The 20,503-nt window shown below is 41.9% G+C and overlaps 2 protein-coding genes across 5 annotated transcripts in view; one reads left to right on the plus strand and one right to left on the minus strand.

Annotated features, from left to right (window-relative positions):
* Positions 1-5,752, plus strand: part of fancm (FA complementation group M) — a 61,882-nt gene extending 56,130 nt beyond the window's left edge. For 3 of the 4 annotated variants that reach the window (XM_029714050.1, XM_029714052.1, XM_029714053.1), the window contains exons 22-23: positions 740-1,031; positions 5,083-5,752. In XM_029714050.1, coding sequence (XP_029569910.1) covers positions 740-1,031; positions 5,083-5,212 — 422 coding nt within the window. In that variant the 3' untranslated portion in view covers positions 5,213-5,752. The remainder of the gene's footprint in view (positions 1-739; positions 1,032-5,082) is intronic. The other variant, XM_029714051.1, reaches the window with a different exon arrangement.
* Positions 5,753-8,949: 3,197 nt separating this feature from the next.
* LOC115162597 (mitochondrial basic amino acids transporter) lies at positions 8,950-20,122 on the minus strand. Its single transcript, XM_029714058.1, has 4 exons — positions 19,635-20,122; positions 18,140-18,183; positions 12,491-12,574; positions 8,950-11,698 (listed from the first exon to the last, which is right to left on the minus strand). The coding sequence occupies exons 1-4, from the start codon at positions 19,672-19,674 to the stop codon at positions 10,925-10,927; spliced, it is 942 nt and encodes a 313-aa protein (XP_029569918.1). The 5' UTR covers positions 19,675-20,122; the 3' UTR covers positions 8,950-10,924.
* Between the last annotated feature and the right edge of the window lie 381 nt (positions 20,123-20,503).

The following is a 20,503-nucleotide window of genomic DNA, read 5'->3' on the forward strand; positions in this document are numbered from 1 at the left end:
TTTATGATTACGTGGGTACTGCCAACCCATGGAAAACTGTTACGGTATCCTTCATTCCATGACATACCATTTTTTTCATCATCTCGCAAACCTCAGTTTTGGACGAGACAGACTTTGACCAAAATTATCCTATTTCCACTTTGTAGTCAATTTTGACACTAGAATAAATGTTTTAAGTCGTATCGATGCCACATAGGCCAAAACAAGAAGATGGTTTTTAAGGGCAGTCACTCTTTAACAGTGAGTGATGACCATGAAAACATGCAGGACTGATGGCTATAGCTACAGTATGTTCAACAAGTATATTATTCTTCTGGCTTTATCTAGCTCTATTTGTGATATTTTACCTTGCCTCGTCGGCTTGCTAGGTAATCAAGCCTCCGATGACATCTGCAATGTTTGTTAACTTGCATGAGCTGCATTTGAAGTTACATGTAAACATATCCACTCACTGCTAGGTAAACAAAGAACTTTCTGATTCCGAACTGCGTGCCCAACTTTTCATGACGCGGACGGGAGGGCAAGCTACATCAAGTGGGTCTAGCGATGACCGATGACAGAATGTATATGGAAGTTTGATAAAATATTCAATGTAACACTATAACCAGAAAGATCCCACATGACAGTATTTAAAGGGTTCAGCATTGCCTTTCTATCATCAGACAAACATTTTTGGAAAGTTGATCTACCGTTCGTTATTCTTCATATTTTGTACATTTTCCTCGCCTGCTTCCCATAGGTGAAGCTTCCCGTCCTTTCCAACCTACACGCTACTACGACAGCACACTGGCAAGCTTGGTGCGGGCAGGCGTCCGACTCCTGGTGAGTGGGGGACCTGAGGAGAGTGCCATCCTACTGGCTGAGCTGGCCCGAGTGGAGCAGAGGAAAGGCCAGGCTATTAGCGTGCCATTAGAGGTCAAAGGTCACCGGCAGCAGGCGCTACTCTTCTACCGAACGCTGCCCTGTGTCAGCTATGTCAACGCCCTCAACATGAGCCACAGCTTCAGATCGGTGGGCCACCTGGTCAACAGGTAGGGGAAATAAACTGCTATTGTTAGCATCACTGTTAGCATTATTAGCTCTGTTAGCATCTCTGTTAGCGTGTCAGTTAGCATTACCTCTATCAAATCTATTTGTCACATGTGCCGAATACAACAAGTGTAGACCTTACGGTTAAATGCTTACTTACAAGCCCTTAACCAACAGTGCAGTTCAAGAAGACTTAAGAAAATATACTGCTCAAAAAAATAAAGGGAACACTTAAACAACACATCCTAGATCTGAATGAATGAAATAATCTTGTTAAATACTTTTTTCTTTACATAGTTGAATGTGCTGACAACAAAATCACAAAAATAACCCATGGAGGTCTGGATTTGGAGTCACACTCAAAATTAAAGTGGAAAACCACACTACAGGCTGATCCAACTTTGATGTAATGTCCTTAAAACAAGTCAAAATGAGGCTCAATAGTGTGTGTGGCCTCCACGTGCCTGTATGACCTCCCTACAACGCCTGGGCATGTTCCTGATGAGGTGGCGGATGGTCTCCTGAGGGATCTCCTCCCAGACCTGGACTAAAGCATCCGCCAACTCCTGGACAGTCTGTGGTGCAACGTGGCGTTGGTGGATGGAGCGAGACATGATGTGCCAAATTGGATTCAGGTCTGGGGAACGGGCGGGCCAGTCCATAGCATCAATGCCTTCCTCTTGCAGGAACTGCTGACACACTCCAGTCACATGAGGTCTAGCATTGTCTTGCATTAGGAGGAACCCAGGGCCAACCGCACCAGCATATGGTCTCACAAGGGGTCTGAGGATCTCATCTCGGTACCTAATGGCAGTCAGGCTACCTCTGGCGAGCACATGGAGGGCTGTGCGGCCCCCCAAAGAAATGCCACCCCACACCATGACTGACCCACCGCCAAACCGGTCATGCTGGAGGATGTTGCAGGAAGCAGAACGTTCTCCACGGCATCTCCAGACTGTCACGTGCTCAGTGTGAACCTGCTTTCATCTGTGAAGAGCACAGGGCGCCAGTGGCGAATTTGCCAATCTTGGTGTTCTCTGGCAAATGCCAAACGTCCTGCACGCTGATGGACTGTAAGCCCAACCCCCACCTGTGGACATCGGGCCCTCATACCACCCTCATGGAGTCTGTTTCTGACCGTTTGAGCAGACACATGCACATTTGTGGCCTGCTGGAGGTCATTTTGCAGGGCTCTGGCAGTGCTCCTCCTGCTCCTCCTTGCACAAAGGCGGAGGTAGCAGTCCTGCTGCTGGGTTGTTGGCCTCCTCCACGTCTCCTGATGTACTGGCCTGTCTCCTGGTCGCGCCTCCATGCTCTGGACACTACGCTAACAGACACAGCAAACCTTCTTGCCACAGCTCGCATTGATGTGCCATCCTGGATGAGCTGCACTACCTGAGCCACTTGTGTGGGTTGTAGACTCTGTCTCATGCTACCAGTAGAGTGAAAGCACCGCCAGCATTCAAAAGTGACCAAAACATCAGCCAGGAAGCATAGGAACTGAGAAGTGGTCTGTGGTCAATACCTGCAGAACCACTCCTTTATTGGGGGTGTCTTGCTAATTGCCTATAATTTCCACCTGTTGTCTATTCCATTTGCACAACAGCATGTGAAATTTATTGTCAATCAGTGTTGTTCCTAAGTGGACAGTTTGATTTACATTACATTTAAGTCATTTAGCAGACGCTCTTATCCAGAGCGACTTACAAATTGGTGCATTCACCTTATGATATCCAGTTGAAGCTCGCATCCGCTACAAGTCCATGCTGCTTGCCTACGGAGCTGTGAGGGGAACGGCACCTCCGTACCTTCAGGCTCTGATCAGGCCCTACACCCAAACAAGGGCACTGCGTTCATCCACCTCTGGCCTGCTCGCCTCCCTACCTCTGAGGAAGCACAGTTCCCGCTCAGCCCAGTCAAAACTGTTCGCTGCTCTGGCACCCCAATGGTGGAACAAGCTCCCTCACGACGCCAGGACAGCGGAGTCAATCACCACCTTCCGGAGACACCTGAAACCCCACCTCTTTAAGGAATACCTGGGATAGGATAAAGTAATCCTTCTAACCCCCCCCCCCCCCCAAAAGATTTAGATGCACTATTGTAAAGTGGTTGTTCCACTGGATATCATACGGTGAATGCACCAATTTGTAAGTCGCTCTGGATAAGAGCGTCTGCTAAATGACTTAAATGTAAATGTAAAAGGAGGTATTGTCCTAGGCCAATGTTGTATAGGTGTAGTTATGGGCTAATTTGCATATATTCCTCTAAGTACACATGTGGAACTGCATAAAAATCATTCTTGTTTTTAACAATTTTTTGGTTTATCCCAATGTCACACATTGACCCATTTATTTATAGAAATACCCCCAGTTGCATATGTGGATATGGAAATGTCTTCTTCAGTCTGGTGTAGAAAAAACCCCTACAACATGATAAACATTCAGACGTCAAAGGGAAACTTCATTTTCATCATCTCCAGCACCACCCCAACATCAACATATGTGAAAATGGTGCATTTCTATGTTTTGTAGTAAAAAAGATAGATCATTGGTGTGCATCGTGTGATTTTGACCAATTGTAAGTAGGCATTGCCTACTAATTGGTCGATGTCATTGGAAACACTTTTCTTTCTTAATCTTTTTTTCCCACAAAACATAGAAATGCGCCATTTTCACATACAGTATGTTGGGGTGGTGCTGAAGTTGAACAATTGTGAAATTTCTCTTTAATGTGCTGCAGAATCTTTAATAACAATATATGAGCAATATTTGATACCATCAGACACACTACATGGCCAAAAGTATGTGGACACCCCTTCAAATTAGTGGATTCAGCTATTTCAGCCACACCCGTTGCTGACAGGTGTATAAAATTGAGCACATAGCCAAGCAATCTCAATAGAGAAACATTGGCAGTAGAATGGCCTTACTGAAGAGCTCAGTGACTTTCAATGTGGCACCGTCATAAGATGCCACCTTTCCAACAAGTCAGTTCGTCAAATTCCAGCCCTGCTAGAGATTCCCCGGTCAACTGTAAGTTATGTCATTGTGAAGTGGAAAAGAGCAGCAACGACTCAGCCGCGAAATGATAGACCGCACAAGTTCACAGAACGGGACCACCAAGTGCTGAAGCACAGTGCGTAAAAATTGTCTGTTGGTTGCAACACTCACTATGTTCCAAACTGCCTCTGGAATCAACGTCCACACAAGAACTGTTTGTCGGGAGCTTCATGAAATGGGTTTCCATGGCCGAGCTGCCGCACACAAGCCTAAGATCACCATGTGCAATGCCAGGCATCGGCTGAAGTGGTGTAAAGCTCTCCGCCATTGGACTCTGGAGCAGTGGAAACGCGTTCTCTGGAGTGATTCATCACGCTTCACTAACTGGCAGTTCGACGGACGAATCTGGGTTTGGCGGATGCCAGGAGAACACTACCTACCGAATGCATAGTGCCAACTGTAAAGGTTGGTGGATAAATAATGGTCTGAGGCTGTTTTTCATGGTTCGGACTAGGCCCCTTAGTTCCAGTGAAGGGAAATCTTAATGCAAGAGCATACAATGACATTCTACACAATTCTGTGCTTCCAACCATGTGGCAACAGTTTGGGGAAGGGACTTTTCTGTTTCAGCATGAAAATGCACAAAGCGAGGGCCATACAGAAATGGTTTGTCGAGATCGGTGTGGAAGAACTTGACTGGCCTGCACTGAGCTCTGACCTTAACCCCATCAAATGCCTTTGGGATGAATTGGAACACCGACTGCGAGCCAGGCCTAATCACCCAACATCAGTGCCCGACTTTACTAAGGCTTTTGTGGCTGAATGGAAGCAGGTCCCTGCAGCAATGTTCAAACATCTAGTGGAAAGCCTTCCCAGGGGAGTGGAGGCTGTTATAGCAGCAAAGGGCTGACCAACTCCATATTAATGCCCATGATTTTGGAATGAGATTTTCGACGAGCAGGTGTCCACCATACTTATGGCCATGTAGTGTATATAGTAGAGAATACAATAATTAGCTACAGTAGCATTAACACACTCTCTCCTCTACTTGTAGCTCTATCGAGGCTCTACAGAGGGGGGCGTGTGTGAGCCGCCCCAGAGCCGAGGAGATCTACCGCTGCCTACGCTACTCCTGTGACACCACCCTGATGACTACCAACACACCCAGGAAGAACGACCTTTAGCCAGCCATCACTGCTTAAATCTCCATTGACACTGATCTAAGGTCAGTGTGGCCCTTTTCCTTCCTAATGGTTACTGGTTAGGATTTGGGGAGCGTTTACCGATCCTAGATCTGTGCCTCAAGGACAATTTACAATCTTGCTTTCAAACAGGACCTCTAATGGCATCATGGCCTTGAATTGTGTTCATTAGTCACCAAATGGAATAAAGAATACTGAATAAGGGATGGTCTACCTGGACTTCACCTTCGTTCCCCATTACAAAATGAGTATTTCTTGCACATTTGAAATAAGACTTGACTTGATAACGGACACTAAGGTGAATGTACGGTATGATGAATGCAAGTTGTAAGTACTCGCTCCTTCCTATGTAAAATGTATAAGTGCATTTCTGTTTTGTTGAACAAATATTTTAAGTTATTACAATTTCTGTTCAAATAATGGAGTAATATCTTTGTGTTCATATTTTGTAAAGAGATCAAATGTATGGTTTTGATTGCAGGAATAAAAATTCACAATTTTTCTGTAACAAGATCAAATTCACAATGAAATCAGAGGTATTTGTTTATTATTTGTTAAAGGTCATTTGATTCAGTCAAAACACATTGACAGATATTATCCCCCAAGAATACAAAAGGAAGTTTATGCACATATCTTTCTTAGTGTTAGATTCATACATTCCTCTTGTCCAACATTAATAGTTGTTTGTATTCTGAATATTTGACTGTAACAGGTCAGTGATTTCAACCTTATGTCTGTCTATAGTCTCTTCGCATTGCTGAGTCTGGCAAGACTAGTCTGTCTGATCCACAAGGTTCAGAACCCTTTCATTACATAAAGAAGACAAAACGACAGAGTAGGACACATCATTGGTCTTTCCAGTCTTTATAATAGAGTTCCCACATAAAAACATGTGACACTCTGGGGGCGAACATGCACTATGGAGTCATATACAGTACCTTCTGAAAGTATTCACACCCCTTGACTTTTTTCCACATTTTGTGGGGTTACAGCCTGAAATTTAAATGGATTCAATTTAGATGCGTCACTGATCTACAGGCAATACCCCATAATGTCAAAGTGGAATTATATTTTTTTAGATATTTACAAATTAATAAAACATTTAAGCTGAAATGTCTTGTGTCAATAAGTATTCAACCATTTTGCTATGGCAAGCCTCAATAAGTTCAGGAGTAAAAATGTGCTTAACAAGTTGCATGGACTCACTCTGTGTGCAATAATAGTGTTTAACTTGATTTTTAAATGAGTACCCCATCTTTGGGGGTACAATTATCTGTAAGTTCCCTTAGTAGAGCAGTGAATTTCAAGCACAGATTCCACCACAAAGACCAGGGAAGTTTTCCAATAGTTTGCAAAGAAGGGCACAGATTGGTAGATGGCAACAACAACAAAAAAGCAGACATTGAATATCCCTTTGAACATGGTGAAGTTATTAATTACACTTTGGATGGTGTATCAATACACCCAGTCGCTACAAAGATACAGGTGCCCTTCCTAACTCAGCTGCCAGAACGGAAGGAAACCTCCCAATAGGTGCCCTTCTTTTTGAGGCATTGGAAAACCTCCCTGGTCTTTTTGGTTGAATCTGTGTTTGAAATTCACTGCTCAACTGAGGGACCTTACAGATAATTGTACGCTTGAGGTACAGAGATGGGGTTGTCATAAAAAAAAATGTTAACGTATTATTGCACACAGCGATTCCATCCAACTTATGTGACTTGCTAAGCACATTTTTACTACTTATTAACTTATTTAGGCTTGCCATAAAAGGGGTTGTGAATAATTGACTCAATACATTTGTTTTTCATTCATTAGAAAATTCTAAAAACATAATTCCGCTTTGACATTATGGGGTATTGTGTGTAGGCCAGTGACAAATCAAAATTTGGTCAATTTCAAAGGGCGGCAGGTAGCCTAGCGGTTAAGTGTGTTGAGTCAGTAACCAAAAGGTCGCTGGTTCGAATCACCAAACTGACTAGTTAAGGAGAAAAAAAATAGCCTTTTTGCCCTTGAGCAAGGCACATAACCCGAATTGCTCCTGTAAGTCGCTCTGGGTAAGAGCGTCTGCTAAATGTAAATTCGGGCCTTAACAAAATGTGAACTTTCTGAAGGCACTGTACGTGTTTCTTTCAGTGATGGGGTCATTTTGTGGCTTAAACCATTCAAAATATCGCACCACATTTGTAGGAAGAAAACAGAAACCGGTTTATTACAACCGCATCTAGCAGCTACCGAAGGTAATTGACGTAAGTGCAATTTTTTTTGTTTCTCTTGTGATCCCATTTTCCAATCCCCTTGTTTGGGAAATAGGGGTTTGGTGCCATCAACAGGACTCCTTTCTCAAAACCAAACCTGCTTTATCAGAGCATTAGATACTTTCCTTGTTTTGCCCTAGAATAAAATATACACATTCTTTGACCTAGGTTTTGCCTTCAAAAGCAATGTCTGCCTGTTCTAGAGCAGTGACTGTTCCCTTCAGTTTTAGTTACCTATACTAGATGGATACTGATATGCACTAATCAACAAGATATACTGTGTATAGGTTCAGACATTTTGTGAAATGGCACAGCGTGGCAGATGAATCAGAATTAGTTGGGTAACATAGATAATTAAGCATATTATGCAAATAAAACATCTTATGTGAGATAATTGTCATTAGAATGTATCCCTTTCGACTCTGGTGTCTTTCTGTTGCACTTTTCCCTCAGCTGGGGCTCAGTCACTTGGGGCCCAGAGAGGTCAGGCTTGTCTTTTACATGTCCCTGGTGCTATGCAGAATATCAGAAAGGGAAGAGGACAGAATGGAACATTGTCTACATATGTGTGTGTTTTACTGAGGATGGGCCTCTATGAGAGAGCACTGACAGAGGAGATTTACGATGTCTTTTGATAATAATGCCTAAAGGGCATTCCAGAGGACATGAGCTAATGGTTCTGTTCTATCCTGTACCAGGGAGAGACGGTTCCAGTTTGGAGTAGGAGGACCAGACACTGTTGATGTCTGCTATGTTTTATAGATCTTTCATACAAAACTTAACCTTGTGACCCATCATGTACGTTGAGAGGGGTGTATCTTGGCTATAAAAGATCTTTGACTTTCAATGAACCATTGAAAAGTGACTACACAAAAGTACAAAGTGCTTTTGCAAAAGCATCTTAATTATTAAAGATATAGTTTTAAGTATAACTCTGACTGGTGTGTGAAGTTTAACTCTCCTCATTTGGTAATGCAGAAATTAGCCACCACAACAGTTAAATAGAAATCAAACTGGATGGACATCAGAAATAAAAAACAAAAACTATTGTAAAGTGTGTATAAGATGTATAAACTGAAGGTTTATTAGTTTACTCCAATTGGGGGAAGGATGGTAGGGTTTGCAGGGAATAAAAGTGTATATGTGTATATATATATATATTTACCCAAAAAATATATGGGGGATTGGAAATGTAGACAATTACATTGATGGAAGCAACAATCTTTCCACAATATTAAGCTGATCCACCCCTTAAAAAAGAGTGCTTAGGCCAGGATTTAATCCGGTCTGGCGCCATTGGCAATGCACCTTTTTAAAAGGCAAATGTTCCAACGTTCACTGTAAACGCATTGCTGCACATCTCGGCTTAGTCGGAAATTAAATTGAAATGGTGCATACCACAATCTTGTTGCATCCTGACCTTTGGCAGACATACTTGTCTTGAAAAGACATGACAAAGAAGACTCCTATTAGATCGTTTTTATTCAGCCATTTCTTTTTCCACATATTGCAAGACATTAAGACCTATAAAGAACAAACATTACACGTACAAAAGAAAAGTTACTTGCCCTTTTCGAGCCCTTCTGGACTCTAGCTCTGACTTGGACAAATGCCATCCAACCTGTACAGTACAACCAAAATGCTGATGGTTTTCATGTAACAGTAAAACAAAGGAAACAGCATTCTATATAGTTGAGATGCCCTTGTGTCTACGATCGCACTTAAATTGTGCCATAAAAGAAAGACGAGAAAGCACTGACCCAAATTCACAGTATAAATACATCATACAGTACGTTACTCTGTACAAGCAGTGTCATCCAGCATATAGAAACGAGTCATTAGTTCTTGTGAAACACATGCACTTGCAATTCAATATCCAGTGTAAGGTTTAACCTCTCCAGTGAAAGGATGCAATATCCTTAAGATATTTGTTTACATACTTGTAGGATCATCTCATCATTCAATATTAAGTTTATGTAACAATCAGGCTGTTAATTTCATTTGCTAGGGACTGTGCTCCCTCAAATACAATATGCTACTGTAAAAAAAAACTTTTGTCCTGAATCAAAATTCACTTATTTCGCTGTGCAATATGGTCGTGCCATTTCATACTTAACACTGCAATAATTTCAGCACATTTGTTAATTCCGAGTGTTTCAGTAAAATAAACAATAAGGTGCCACCTTTACAAGGGCTGAGACATGATTGACTTGATGCCCCTGAGTGTTTAAATTAGGATTATCAAGAACTAAAGAGTTGTGTAATCAGGAACCAGCTAGTGCAGACGTCACACCCAACTCTAATGCCCAATGGCTTTCCAACAGGGTAGATTAAATGGTTACTCAAGATAATCTTCACTCATGGGCCCAAGGCTCCGTTCACACTGCTTGCCGTGAAGATCTATGCAAGGAAGTCATTTCATTGGTCCTAGCCAGCAGAATCATTGAAATGGCTTCCTTTCTGGGATAGTTTTTTCCCTGCAAGCAATGTGAACGGACCCTTAGTGATTCCAAACTATGTACTCGAAAATAGGACTCCACAGTTAGTCTTTTCATCGGAAAGCTTCACTTGTGTGTACATATTTTCAGACATGCATATAAGCAGGGTTGGGTAGGTTAATCCGTTAATTACTAGTTACATGTGAAATTCTAATCAGTAACGTAACTTTTGGATTACTCAAACTTTACTTTGTTACTTTCCCCGTAAGATGCATTAGAAGACAAAAATGAATATTACCAATTGAATGACATCTATTACAGGATAAATCAATGTTAAGGACTGGCCATAATGGATGTTGCATTTTAATGACAAAGTCATTGGCTAGCGAAACTACCTCCGAACTTCCTTCATACTGGACACGGAAATAAGAATGGTATCCATGAGTTCGTCTGATTCTGGGGAAGTAGATAAAATCTTTAAGTATCCCTTTAAACGTGCATCTTTTTTCAATGCTGATTTGAATGTCAGGAGAAAATGGAAAGGAGTCCAATTTTCCTGGCCCCAAACATCCTTTCTGAATTCAAAAGTATCAAATCTGATTACAATTATTTTGCTGGTAACGAATTAGTTTTTGTTACTCCAACCCTGCAATATAAATATACTAAGCTGTGCATACATACATGTGTAAGGGTGTTTTGTTTGTAACCAGGATGACCAGTTCAGTCATTTGAGTACTTTTTCAGTGTGATTGCTTTCTTCCCCCAGTGACAAATTAATTCACCAAAAAACGAAACAATTGAATTAAAAAAGCTGCTCTGTACAAAACCAAGGGTCAAAAAGGGACACGTAAATATTTACAACTGAAGTTTTCCAATCTTAAAATACATTGTATAAAAATATCCTTTGTCGAGTGGTCAAGTCACTCAGGTCTCAGCAGCTTAACTGGTGGGACCACCACTCCAGTAAGGGTCACCAGAGCAGAAGCACCATCTTCCCCAGGTCACAGGCTTGAGGGCTGGGCCTGCTGTGGGCTCGCAGTGAGTGAGGAGTGGGCGGGTAGGGGCTCGCAGTCTGTGATGCCGCCCTCGTCGTTCCGCATGTACATGAGGAACAGAGTCACGGTGGCAAAGGTTGTGGCGTTGACTGGGAATGCCCGAAGCAGTGTGGAGGTGAGGCCACGCGTGAACACCCGCCAGCCCTCTCGCTTCATGCTCTGACGCATGCAGTCTGCGATGCCGTTGTACTTGTTGTGGCCACCTACGCCGTCCGCCTGGAGCCGGGATTTTATGACGTCCACGGGGTAGGTGGAGATCCACGAGGCGATGCCCGACATGCCGCCGGCGAACAGCAACTTGAGGATCATGTAGGGGTCGTCGGGCTCGCAGCCCAAGTGGCGCGTCAGGACATCGTAGGTCAAGAAGTAGATCCCAAAGCCCGGCGTCTCACGGACCAGCGTGGTCACCATTCCCCGGTTGATTCCGCAGAAGCCCTCCTTCCTGTAGATGCGCACCAGGCAGTCCAGTGAGTTCTTGTACAGCTTCTGCTTGGACTTCCTCTCGCCCAAGCCCTGCAGCTGCATGCGTGTCTTGGCCAGCTCCATAGGGCAGCAAATGATGCTCTGCAATGCCCCCGCCGACGCCCCAGCCAGGAACTGGTTGAGCGGCGTGTCGTGGCCCAGCCTGCGCATGGCGTTGCCCTGGACACCGAACACGATGGCGTTGATGAAGGTCAGGCCCATCATGGGGGAGCCGATGCCTTTGTAGAGCCCTGTCATCTGTGGACACACAGCAGACAGAGAAAGAGGGACAGCAGTAATAAGGTAATGACGTTTAATGAAACTGAATAACTTAGAACAAACAGTCGTTTTGGATAAAAGTATCTGCTACATGGCATATTTATTATTTAAGCAAGCCAAATCACACTTTCACTACAATAAATGCTGTTCAAGGCCAGACTCTTTATAAAGCAATGGTATAATGCTAATGTGCTGTATATGCCGCTATTCTACTCCTTTAATAATGATATAGCTTAACACTAGTACTCCACCATTGAGAAAATTGTGGAATTCCTAATCACAATGAAAAACAGGTTCAGGCAGCCCAGCAGAATCTACCCCCATTAAAACCTGGCGTAACTCCCAACCTGCGCGAGTGATAAGGTGGTTGTCTTAATTTAGCCACGCAGCAGGCACAACGCTCCGATTAACCCTGGCTACTGATATCTCTCCCAACCTCCTCCCTCCAGACTGGCTGATAGGCTCTCTGCTAGGCTGACGCACAAGACTGTAACGAGAGACACTTGAGTAGAGCCCTGTTCTAACCAATGGTACAACTGTTGTTGGCACTTCACAGAGCACATGGCAATGCAGAGCCAACCACCTCGAAACTGATTAATTAAAATATGAAAATATTTCACCACTGGTGACTACCCACACACACTTAAAAAAAAAAAGGGGTTCCCCCACTACAGCAGTCTCAAACTTCCAGCCCGTAGGCAACATCAGTTGAGTTCTACAGACTTGGTACTGTGAGGAACTTGAGTCGGTCATGGTGGTGGTCGTACTCACCGACTCTTGTCGTACGATAGACTGGAAGCAGTGATACGTGCCGCGGTACAGAGGTCTGTCCACACTCTGAACTTGGAGTCGTACCTAAAAAATGGACAACTCAATGTTAGTAAAAAAGCACAAAGACAATACTGCAAAATACAAAAGGAAAAAGGGACAATACATGAAAAAGTTATTATTGGCAAATGTAGTGTACTAAGGTATGGGAGTTGGGTCAGGTGCAATTTGGGTGGTGGTGGTGAAATTATATATAAAAAAAATAAGTATTCTGTGCTTGTACATCTGGAGAATATTTTTTACAAAACACGGGGGAGAAACAGAAGACCTTGACCGTACTTACTAGCTAGGTCACCCATCCGTGCAGAGGTTGATTATCCCTCATCTACAACAAAGTGACACTTATGCTGTTAAAGACAGCCCTCCCCGTTCAGGGATAAAATCAACATTGTATCCCTCCCGCTGCACCTTTGTATTCCAAATAAAATGTAAAAAAATTAAGTGTATGAATACACAACTTGGAAAAAAGTTCAGTCAAATATCAAACAGGTGTAAAGTACAAATATCCTGATACGTGTTGTAATTTGTTGCTTAGAGATTGAGTACACATTTGAAGATTCAGTGTCGGCAAATTACAGCTCTTAGACTAATTACATGTATGAAAATACGATGAGGCTTGTACTGACATTTTTATAATAACAATTAAGCCTACTGATTCTTAGTTTCCACAGCTATATAATATACATTTCACGAGAGGCTATTTTGAGCCTAAATAACTTTATTGCTATGACTGGTATAACTTTACTAGAAATTACCTTATGGAACAAAGTCCGTGTTTACAAAATACTTTGCCCTCTGCCTTGACATGTCCCTGTGTCAATTCTAGGAAGATTTCAACCTACTTATCCACAAAAAAAATTCAACGTCGCCAAGTTTCACCATAATTGTAAAGCCCTAGTTACTTTAACAAATTCATGTCTGAAGATGATTTATTTCATGTGATTAGTTATTTATTTACATCAACCCTGTTATGTGAACTATCGTTTTAATATGGTAAAACTATTCCTTTTTAAATGCGTTTTTCAAAAGAAACATTGAACATCAAAGTATATTCATAGTGTAAAGCAGGTCAGCTGGTTCTATGCCTTTTTGGGTATTTTCTAGTGTATTGTGGGGGAAAACTGAGCAGGTCAAGCATAACGTTAACCCTGTTACCCATAGACAGGCTAGAAATGTTTTAGCAATTACATTTTTTTTTGTGAAGCTTGCATTCAATTTCCATTCCCTGTTGCACACAAGCTTCCAATACCACTTACTGTAGTCATTTTCATTTAACATCTTCAGATGGGAAAAAGTGCTTATGAAGTTTAGAATGTGCTTTTTATGACCAAGTAAACAAAATATATATTTCACCTTATTTTAACAAAGTTACACTTCTCAAAAGGCACCGGATTGGTGGAACGACCGTCATAATTATGAGATAGTAAGTCTGGATCATGGACATTGAATAGTCGTGCAGGCTTTTAAAAGGACAATCTAGGATTCAACCAATAACTAAGCATTTTCCCCGTCACTTAATTTGCTAAATAGTTGAGGAATGGGGCAGGAGAACAATTTTACCACTCAAATACATACACACTCTCACATATGGATGCAAAGACTGAACACCAATGAGATAAGAATAATAGTTTTAACCATGTTTTGAAACTATACAGTGATGGTTTATTCGTAAGTAATGTAATTGTAAACAAAGGTTATATTTTGGGTTCTGATAGTGAGGGAAAAAGGTATTTGATCCCCTGCTGATTTTGTATGTTTGCCCACTGACAAAGAAATGATAAGTCTATAATTTTAATGGTAGGTTTATTTGAACAGTGCGAGACAGAATAACAACAACAAAAAAATCCAGAAAAACACATGTCAAAAATGTTTTAAATGATTTGCATTTTAAATGAGGGAAATAAGTATTTGACCCCTCTGCAAAACATGACTTAGTACTTGGTGGCAAAACCCTTGTTGGCAATCAGAGGTCAGACGTTTCTTGTAGTTGGCCACCAGGTTTGCACACATCTCAGGAGGGATTTTGACCCACTCCTCTTTGCAGATCTTCTCCAAGTCATTAAGGTTTCGAGGCTGACATTTGGCAACTCAAACCTTCAGCTCCCTCCACAGATTTTCTATGGGATTAAGGTCTAGAGACTGGCTAGGCCACTCCAGGACCTTAATGTGCTTTTCTTGAGCCACTCCTTTGTTGCCTTGGCCGTGTGGTTTGGGTCATTGTCATGCTTGAATACCAATCCACGACCCATTTTCAATGCCCTGGCTGAGGGAAGGAGGTTCTCACCCAAGATTTGACGGTACATGGCCCCGTCCATCGTCCCTTTCATGCGGTGAAGTCGTCCTGTCCCCTTAGCAGAAAAACACCCCCAAAGCATAATGTTTCCACCTCCATGTTTGACGGTTGGGATGGTCTTCTTGGGGTCATAGGCAGCATTCCTCCTCCTCCAAACACGGCGAGTTGAGTTGATGCCAAAGAGCTCCATTTGTCTCATCTGACCACAACACTTTCACACAGTTGTCCTCTGAATCATTCAGATGTTCATTGGCAAACTTCAGACGGGCATGTATATGTGCTTTCTTGAGCAGGGGGACCTTGCGGGCGCTGCAGGATTTCAGTCCTTCACGGCGTAGTGTGTTACCAATTGTTTTCTTGGTGACTATGGTCCCAGCTGCCTTGATCATTGACAAGATCCTCCCGTGTAGTTCTGGGCTGATTCCTCACCATTCTCATGATCATTGCAACTCCACGAGGTGAGATCTTGCATGGAGCCCCAGGCCGAGGGAGATTGACAGTTCTTTTGTGTTTCTTCCATTTGCGAATAATCGCACAACTGTTGTCACCTTCTCACCAAGCTGCTTAGCGATGGTCTTGTAGCCCATTCCAGCCTTGTGTAGGTCTACAATCTTGTCCCTGACATCCTTGGAGAGCTCTTTGGTCTTGGCCATTGTGGAGAGTTTGGAATCTGATTGATTGCTTCTGTGGACAGGTGTCTTTTATACAGGTAACAAGCTGAGATTAGGAGCACTTCGTTTAAGAGTGTGCTCCTAATCTCAGCTCGTTACCTGTATAAAAAGACACCTGGGAGCCAGAAATCTTTCTGACAGAGGGGGTCAAATACTTATTTCCCTCATTAAAATGCAAATCAATTTAACATTTGACATGCGTTTTTCTGGATTTTTTGGTTGTTATTCTGTCTCTCACTGTTCAAATAAACCTACCATTAAAATTATAGACTTATCATTTCTTTGTCAGTTGGCAAATGTACAAAATCAGCAGGGGATCAAATACTTTGTTCCCTCACTGTAGGGTAAGACCAATGCTCATGGGGAATTTCTAAGTTACATTCAAGAATCAATGGCTACAGTTGAAGTCGAAAGTTTACATACACTTAGGTTGGAGTCATTAAAACTCATTTTTCAACCACTCCACAAATTTCTTGTTAACAAACTATAGTTTTGGCAAGTCGGTTAGGACATCTACTTTCTGCATGACACAAGTAATTTTTCCAACAATTGTTTACAGACTGATTATTTCACTTATAATTCACTGTATCACTGTGCCTTTAAACAGCTTGGAAAATTCAAGAAAATTATGTCATGGCTTTAGAAGCTTCTGATAGGCTAATTGACATCATTTGAGTCAATTGGAGGTGTACCTGTGGATGTATTTCAAGGCCTACCTTCAAACTCAGTGCCTCTTTGCTTGACATCATGGGAAAAATCTAAAGAAATCAGCCAAGACCTCAGAAAAAGAATAGTAGACCTCCACAAGTCTGGTTCATCCTTGGGAGCAATTTCCAAACGCCTGAAGGCACCGCGTTTATCTGTACAAACAATAGTACGCAAGTATAAACACCATGAGACCACGCAGCCGCCATACCGCTCAGGAAGGAGACGCGTTCTGTCTCCTAGAGATGAACGTACTTTGGTGCGAAAAGTGCAAATCAATCACAGAACAACAGCAAAGGACCTTGTGAAGATGCTGGAGGAAACAGGTACAAATCTATATCCACACAACCTGAAAGGCCGCTCAGCAAGGAAGAAGCCACTGCCTTAATAAACCAGACTACGGTTTGCAAATGCACATGGGGACAAAGATCGTACTTTTTGGAGAAATGTCCTCTGGTCTGATGAAACAAAAATAGAACTGTTTGGCCATAATGACCATTCTTATGTTTGGAGGAAAAAGGGAGGCTTGCAAGCCGAAGCACACCATCCCAACTGTGAAGCATGGGGGTGGCAGCATCATGTTGTGGGGGTGCTTTGCTGCAGGAGGGACTGGTGCACTTCACATAATAGATGGCATCATGAGGAGGGAAAATTATGTGGATATATTGAAGCAACATCTCAAGACATCAGTCAGGAAGTTAAAGCTTGGTCGCAAATGGGTCTTCCAAATGGACAATAACCCCAAGCATACTTCCAAAGTTGTGGCAATATGGCTTAAGGACAACAAAGTCAAGGTATTGAAGTGGCCATCACAAAGCCCTGACCTCAATCCTATAGACAATTTGTGGGCAGAACTGAAAAAGCGTCTGCGAGCAAGGAGGCCTGTAAACCTGACTGTTACACCAGCTCTGTCAGGAAGAATGGGCCAAAATTCACCCAACTTATTGTGGGAAGCTTGTGGAAGGCTACCCGAAACATTTGACCCAAGTTAAACAATTTAAAGGTAATGCTACCAAATGCTAATTGAGTGTATGTCAACTTCTGACCCACTGGGAATGTGATGAAAGAAATAAAAGCTGAAATAATTAACTCTACTATTATTCTGACATATCACATTCTTAAAATAAAGTGGTGATCCTAACTGACCTAAGACAGGGAATATTTACTAGGATTAAATGTCAGGAATTGTGAAACTGCGTTTAAATGTATTTGTCTAAGGTATGTAAACTTCCGACTTCAACTGTATATATTAACTTAAGTCCAAAAATGCATGTACCAATCCCAGATTGACCCTTTTAATAGACTGCATTTAATTAAATCAATGTCAACCAGATGTCATCAAACAGGCACCAACTCACATCAACAAAACTCTCCAATCCATTAATATGGAACAATATCACCACCGACTCTCCCACACACACGCACAATGTGTCATTGACAATGGTATATACATAAGGTTATCCTTGAAAGTTGAGGGGAGCCTGATGCAAAGTGCACATAGGATTCATGATATACAGACCCCTAAACGCATCTCATAATTACGATTTACTATCTCATAATAATGACTCGTATTAAGATTTTTTTTCGGTAGCGGGAACAGTGGTCTATATTTCCGTAGATGTCACTAGTTCAGAAAACAGCCAAAATACCCACGTTTGTGTGGTCTGTGGAAAAAAAGTGCTGTTTATTATTATTATTAAGTAATAGCCGAGAAAATGTGATTCTTAAAATGTTTTGATTGGAAAAGAGCATGCATAGCTTTTTTAATTCTCTATCAAATGCTTTTGGTCATTTGTTTTCTAACTCGCCCTTTCGACGAGGCTTAATAAACCCCACAGTAGCTAAGATAATTACATTTCAGTGTGATTTCTAAGAAAAATATAAACACGTGCCAGGCATTTGCCAACGAGAAAACAAACCCACCTTTACAGTATCAAAAGGATGACCAACCAAAACACCTGCAGCACCTGAAAATGACAAAGATCTGTTAGTCAGCACTTGCTTGTTGGAAGCATTTGATTTCTGCTAAGTAATGTAGGCTATACTAAGTTAAAGCCATGTGAAACTTATAGGAAAAACAAACCCTTAATTGCAAAACAGGATAGCATAGAGAGTGGTGAATAACTCTACAGTAGAGAGCATGGAGATGCTTATCAGTCTTTGAGCCAAGCCATGATTTGCCTTTACCTCCCTTATCTCACCTCATTTGCTCACATTGTTTATAGACGTATTTTTCTACTCTATTATTGACTGTATGTTTGTTTTACTCCATGTGTAACTCTGTGTTGTTGTATGTGTCAAACTGCTTTGCTTTATCTTGGCCAGGTCGCAATTGTAAATGAGAACTTGTTCTCAACTTGCCTACCTGGTTAAATAAATAAATAAAAAATGTAAGTTGCAACCACTGAGGTATTGTTGCAACATTGGCGGCTGCATGTTTGAATATCAAGTGCATCACACACAAGAACACTGTGTTCACTGTGTCCTTGACATTATTGCTTGAGAGAGGAAAACGCAATACTGTCTGACACCACCTGTGTGTGTCACAGGACTAAACCAGCCTCGGGCAGTTTCAGATCAGGGTACATTCGTCTGACCCTCACTTGCAAGACATTATCTGTAGCTGAGACAGTATCACAATAATGCTCAATGATATAGTTTATTAATCAAAAACTGTCTGTCTGGCTAACCGGACAACATTCATAATTTGAGATGGAGGTAGGATTAAAAGGCAATTATACATCTTTGTAGGAAGTCAAGAAAATAACTTCCTGTGGAGAATAATTTTAACAATGTAATTTTGCTAGACAGGTCCTATTTCACAACGCCTCTAAGGTCTAGAAAGGTCTAGTTTAATTTTGTGTTGGGGGGGGGGGTACTCTTAAAAAATTAGTACCCCCGTCTGAAAAACTGAAGATTGTTAGTTCACTTCACATTCACCAGTTTTGACCATGTGAAGTTGGTGCTTGAGGGGACTGCCCATTGTACCACTCCCAACTATGAGCACATAGTTTGGATTGAAACGAATGTAATTGTTTGGTTGTGTGAGAATTAAAGGTTATCAACAAGATATATTCTATAGCTAAGTGCACGTAATATGGCGAGTTAAACAACAATGGGGGCAAGAAAGTGCTAGACTGGTAGACAAGAGACTCACAGTTCTCAGTATTTTTCCATTCATTAACCTACTTTTTTGGTAAACTTGCGCCATCATTGGGCATATTTCTGCATTAGCTAACTAACATTGCTAGCCATGAATCATTAAGTCAATTCAAAACGATTTCAACGCGACGCATTTGGCAAACCCTTTCCGTGACTCAGTGCTGCTGCCACGTAGCAATCATTGAAGCAATATATCCAAGGGTGTGCTTGCTAGCTAGCTATAGTTTAACTTACCTCCTATTAGTTTTTAACTTACCTCCTATGCATCCTGCCGCAAAGTCCAATGTAAAGTCCATTCCCTCAGTCTTTGAATTAATCAAAAAGATTGCTAGCGGTCAGTGAGCCTGTATTTCTTCTTCGTGGCACAAGGGGCTAGCCAATTTCAAAGGTCTGGCTTGGTGCGATCTTGTAATGCTTCAAAGCTAGCCGAATAATTTAGCTAGCTGTCCGTTTCCACCTGTAGTTTGATGGCTGCATCTGTAACGTTAGCTATCTTGCTAGTTGAATTGCTAGCCTGATCTAGTCTCCTCTTGACATAGAACAGTTAGCGAAGTGCTTTGGTGATATCACTGGCTACCCAAGCGAGCTCGTGAATAAGCTAGATAAGTAGCTTAGTGTGCATGCTTTAATTTAATAATTGAATTGAGGTTCTCCCACAGTTAGCATACTTCCACCAGCCGTGTCTTCTATTTCTGTATACCGTGTGAAGTTCAAAGCCCATTTTTGAGGAAGCATTTAGCCCAATCGGATTACTGTGACGAAGACAACACCCCTACCGCCCCCACACTCATTGACTCGATGTGATTTTGCATGGGGTTCTGTTCAAAAACGGTGATTACAGTACTTTCGACTCCAAACAACTGATTTATGATCAGCTCTCCCCAACCCAGTCTAACCCTTTAGTATAGGACACAAGTAACAAAACAGACCTTGGACCAGATGTTAATGGTCAAATATGGTAAATTGTTGACCAAGACACATTCAAGATTGCAACGTTTATAGCATATTAGACATTCTGAAAAACACTCACTGTATGGTCAAACCAAACATTGTATAATCAAATCAAATGTATTTATAAAACCCTTCTTACATCAGCTGGTATCTCAAAGTGCTGTACAGAAACCC

This window comes from Salmo trutta, chromosome 25 (assembly GCF_901001165.1).
Source record: "Salmo trutta chromosome 25, fSalTru1.1, whole genome shotgun sequence".
NCBI classification, from domain to species: domain Eukaryota; kingdom Metazoa; phylum Chordata; class Actinopteri; order Salmoniformes; family Salmonidae; genus Salmo; species Salmo trutta.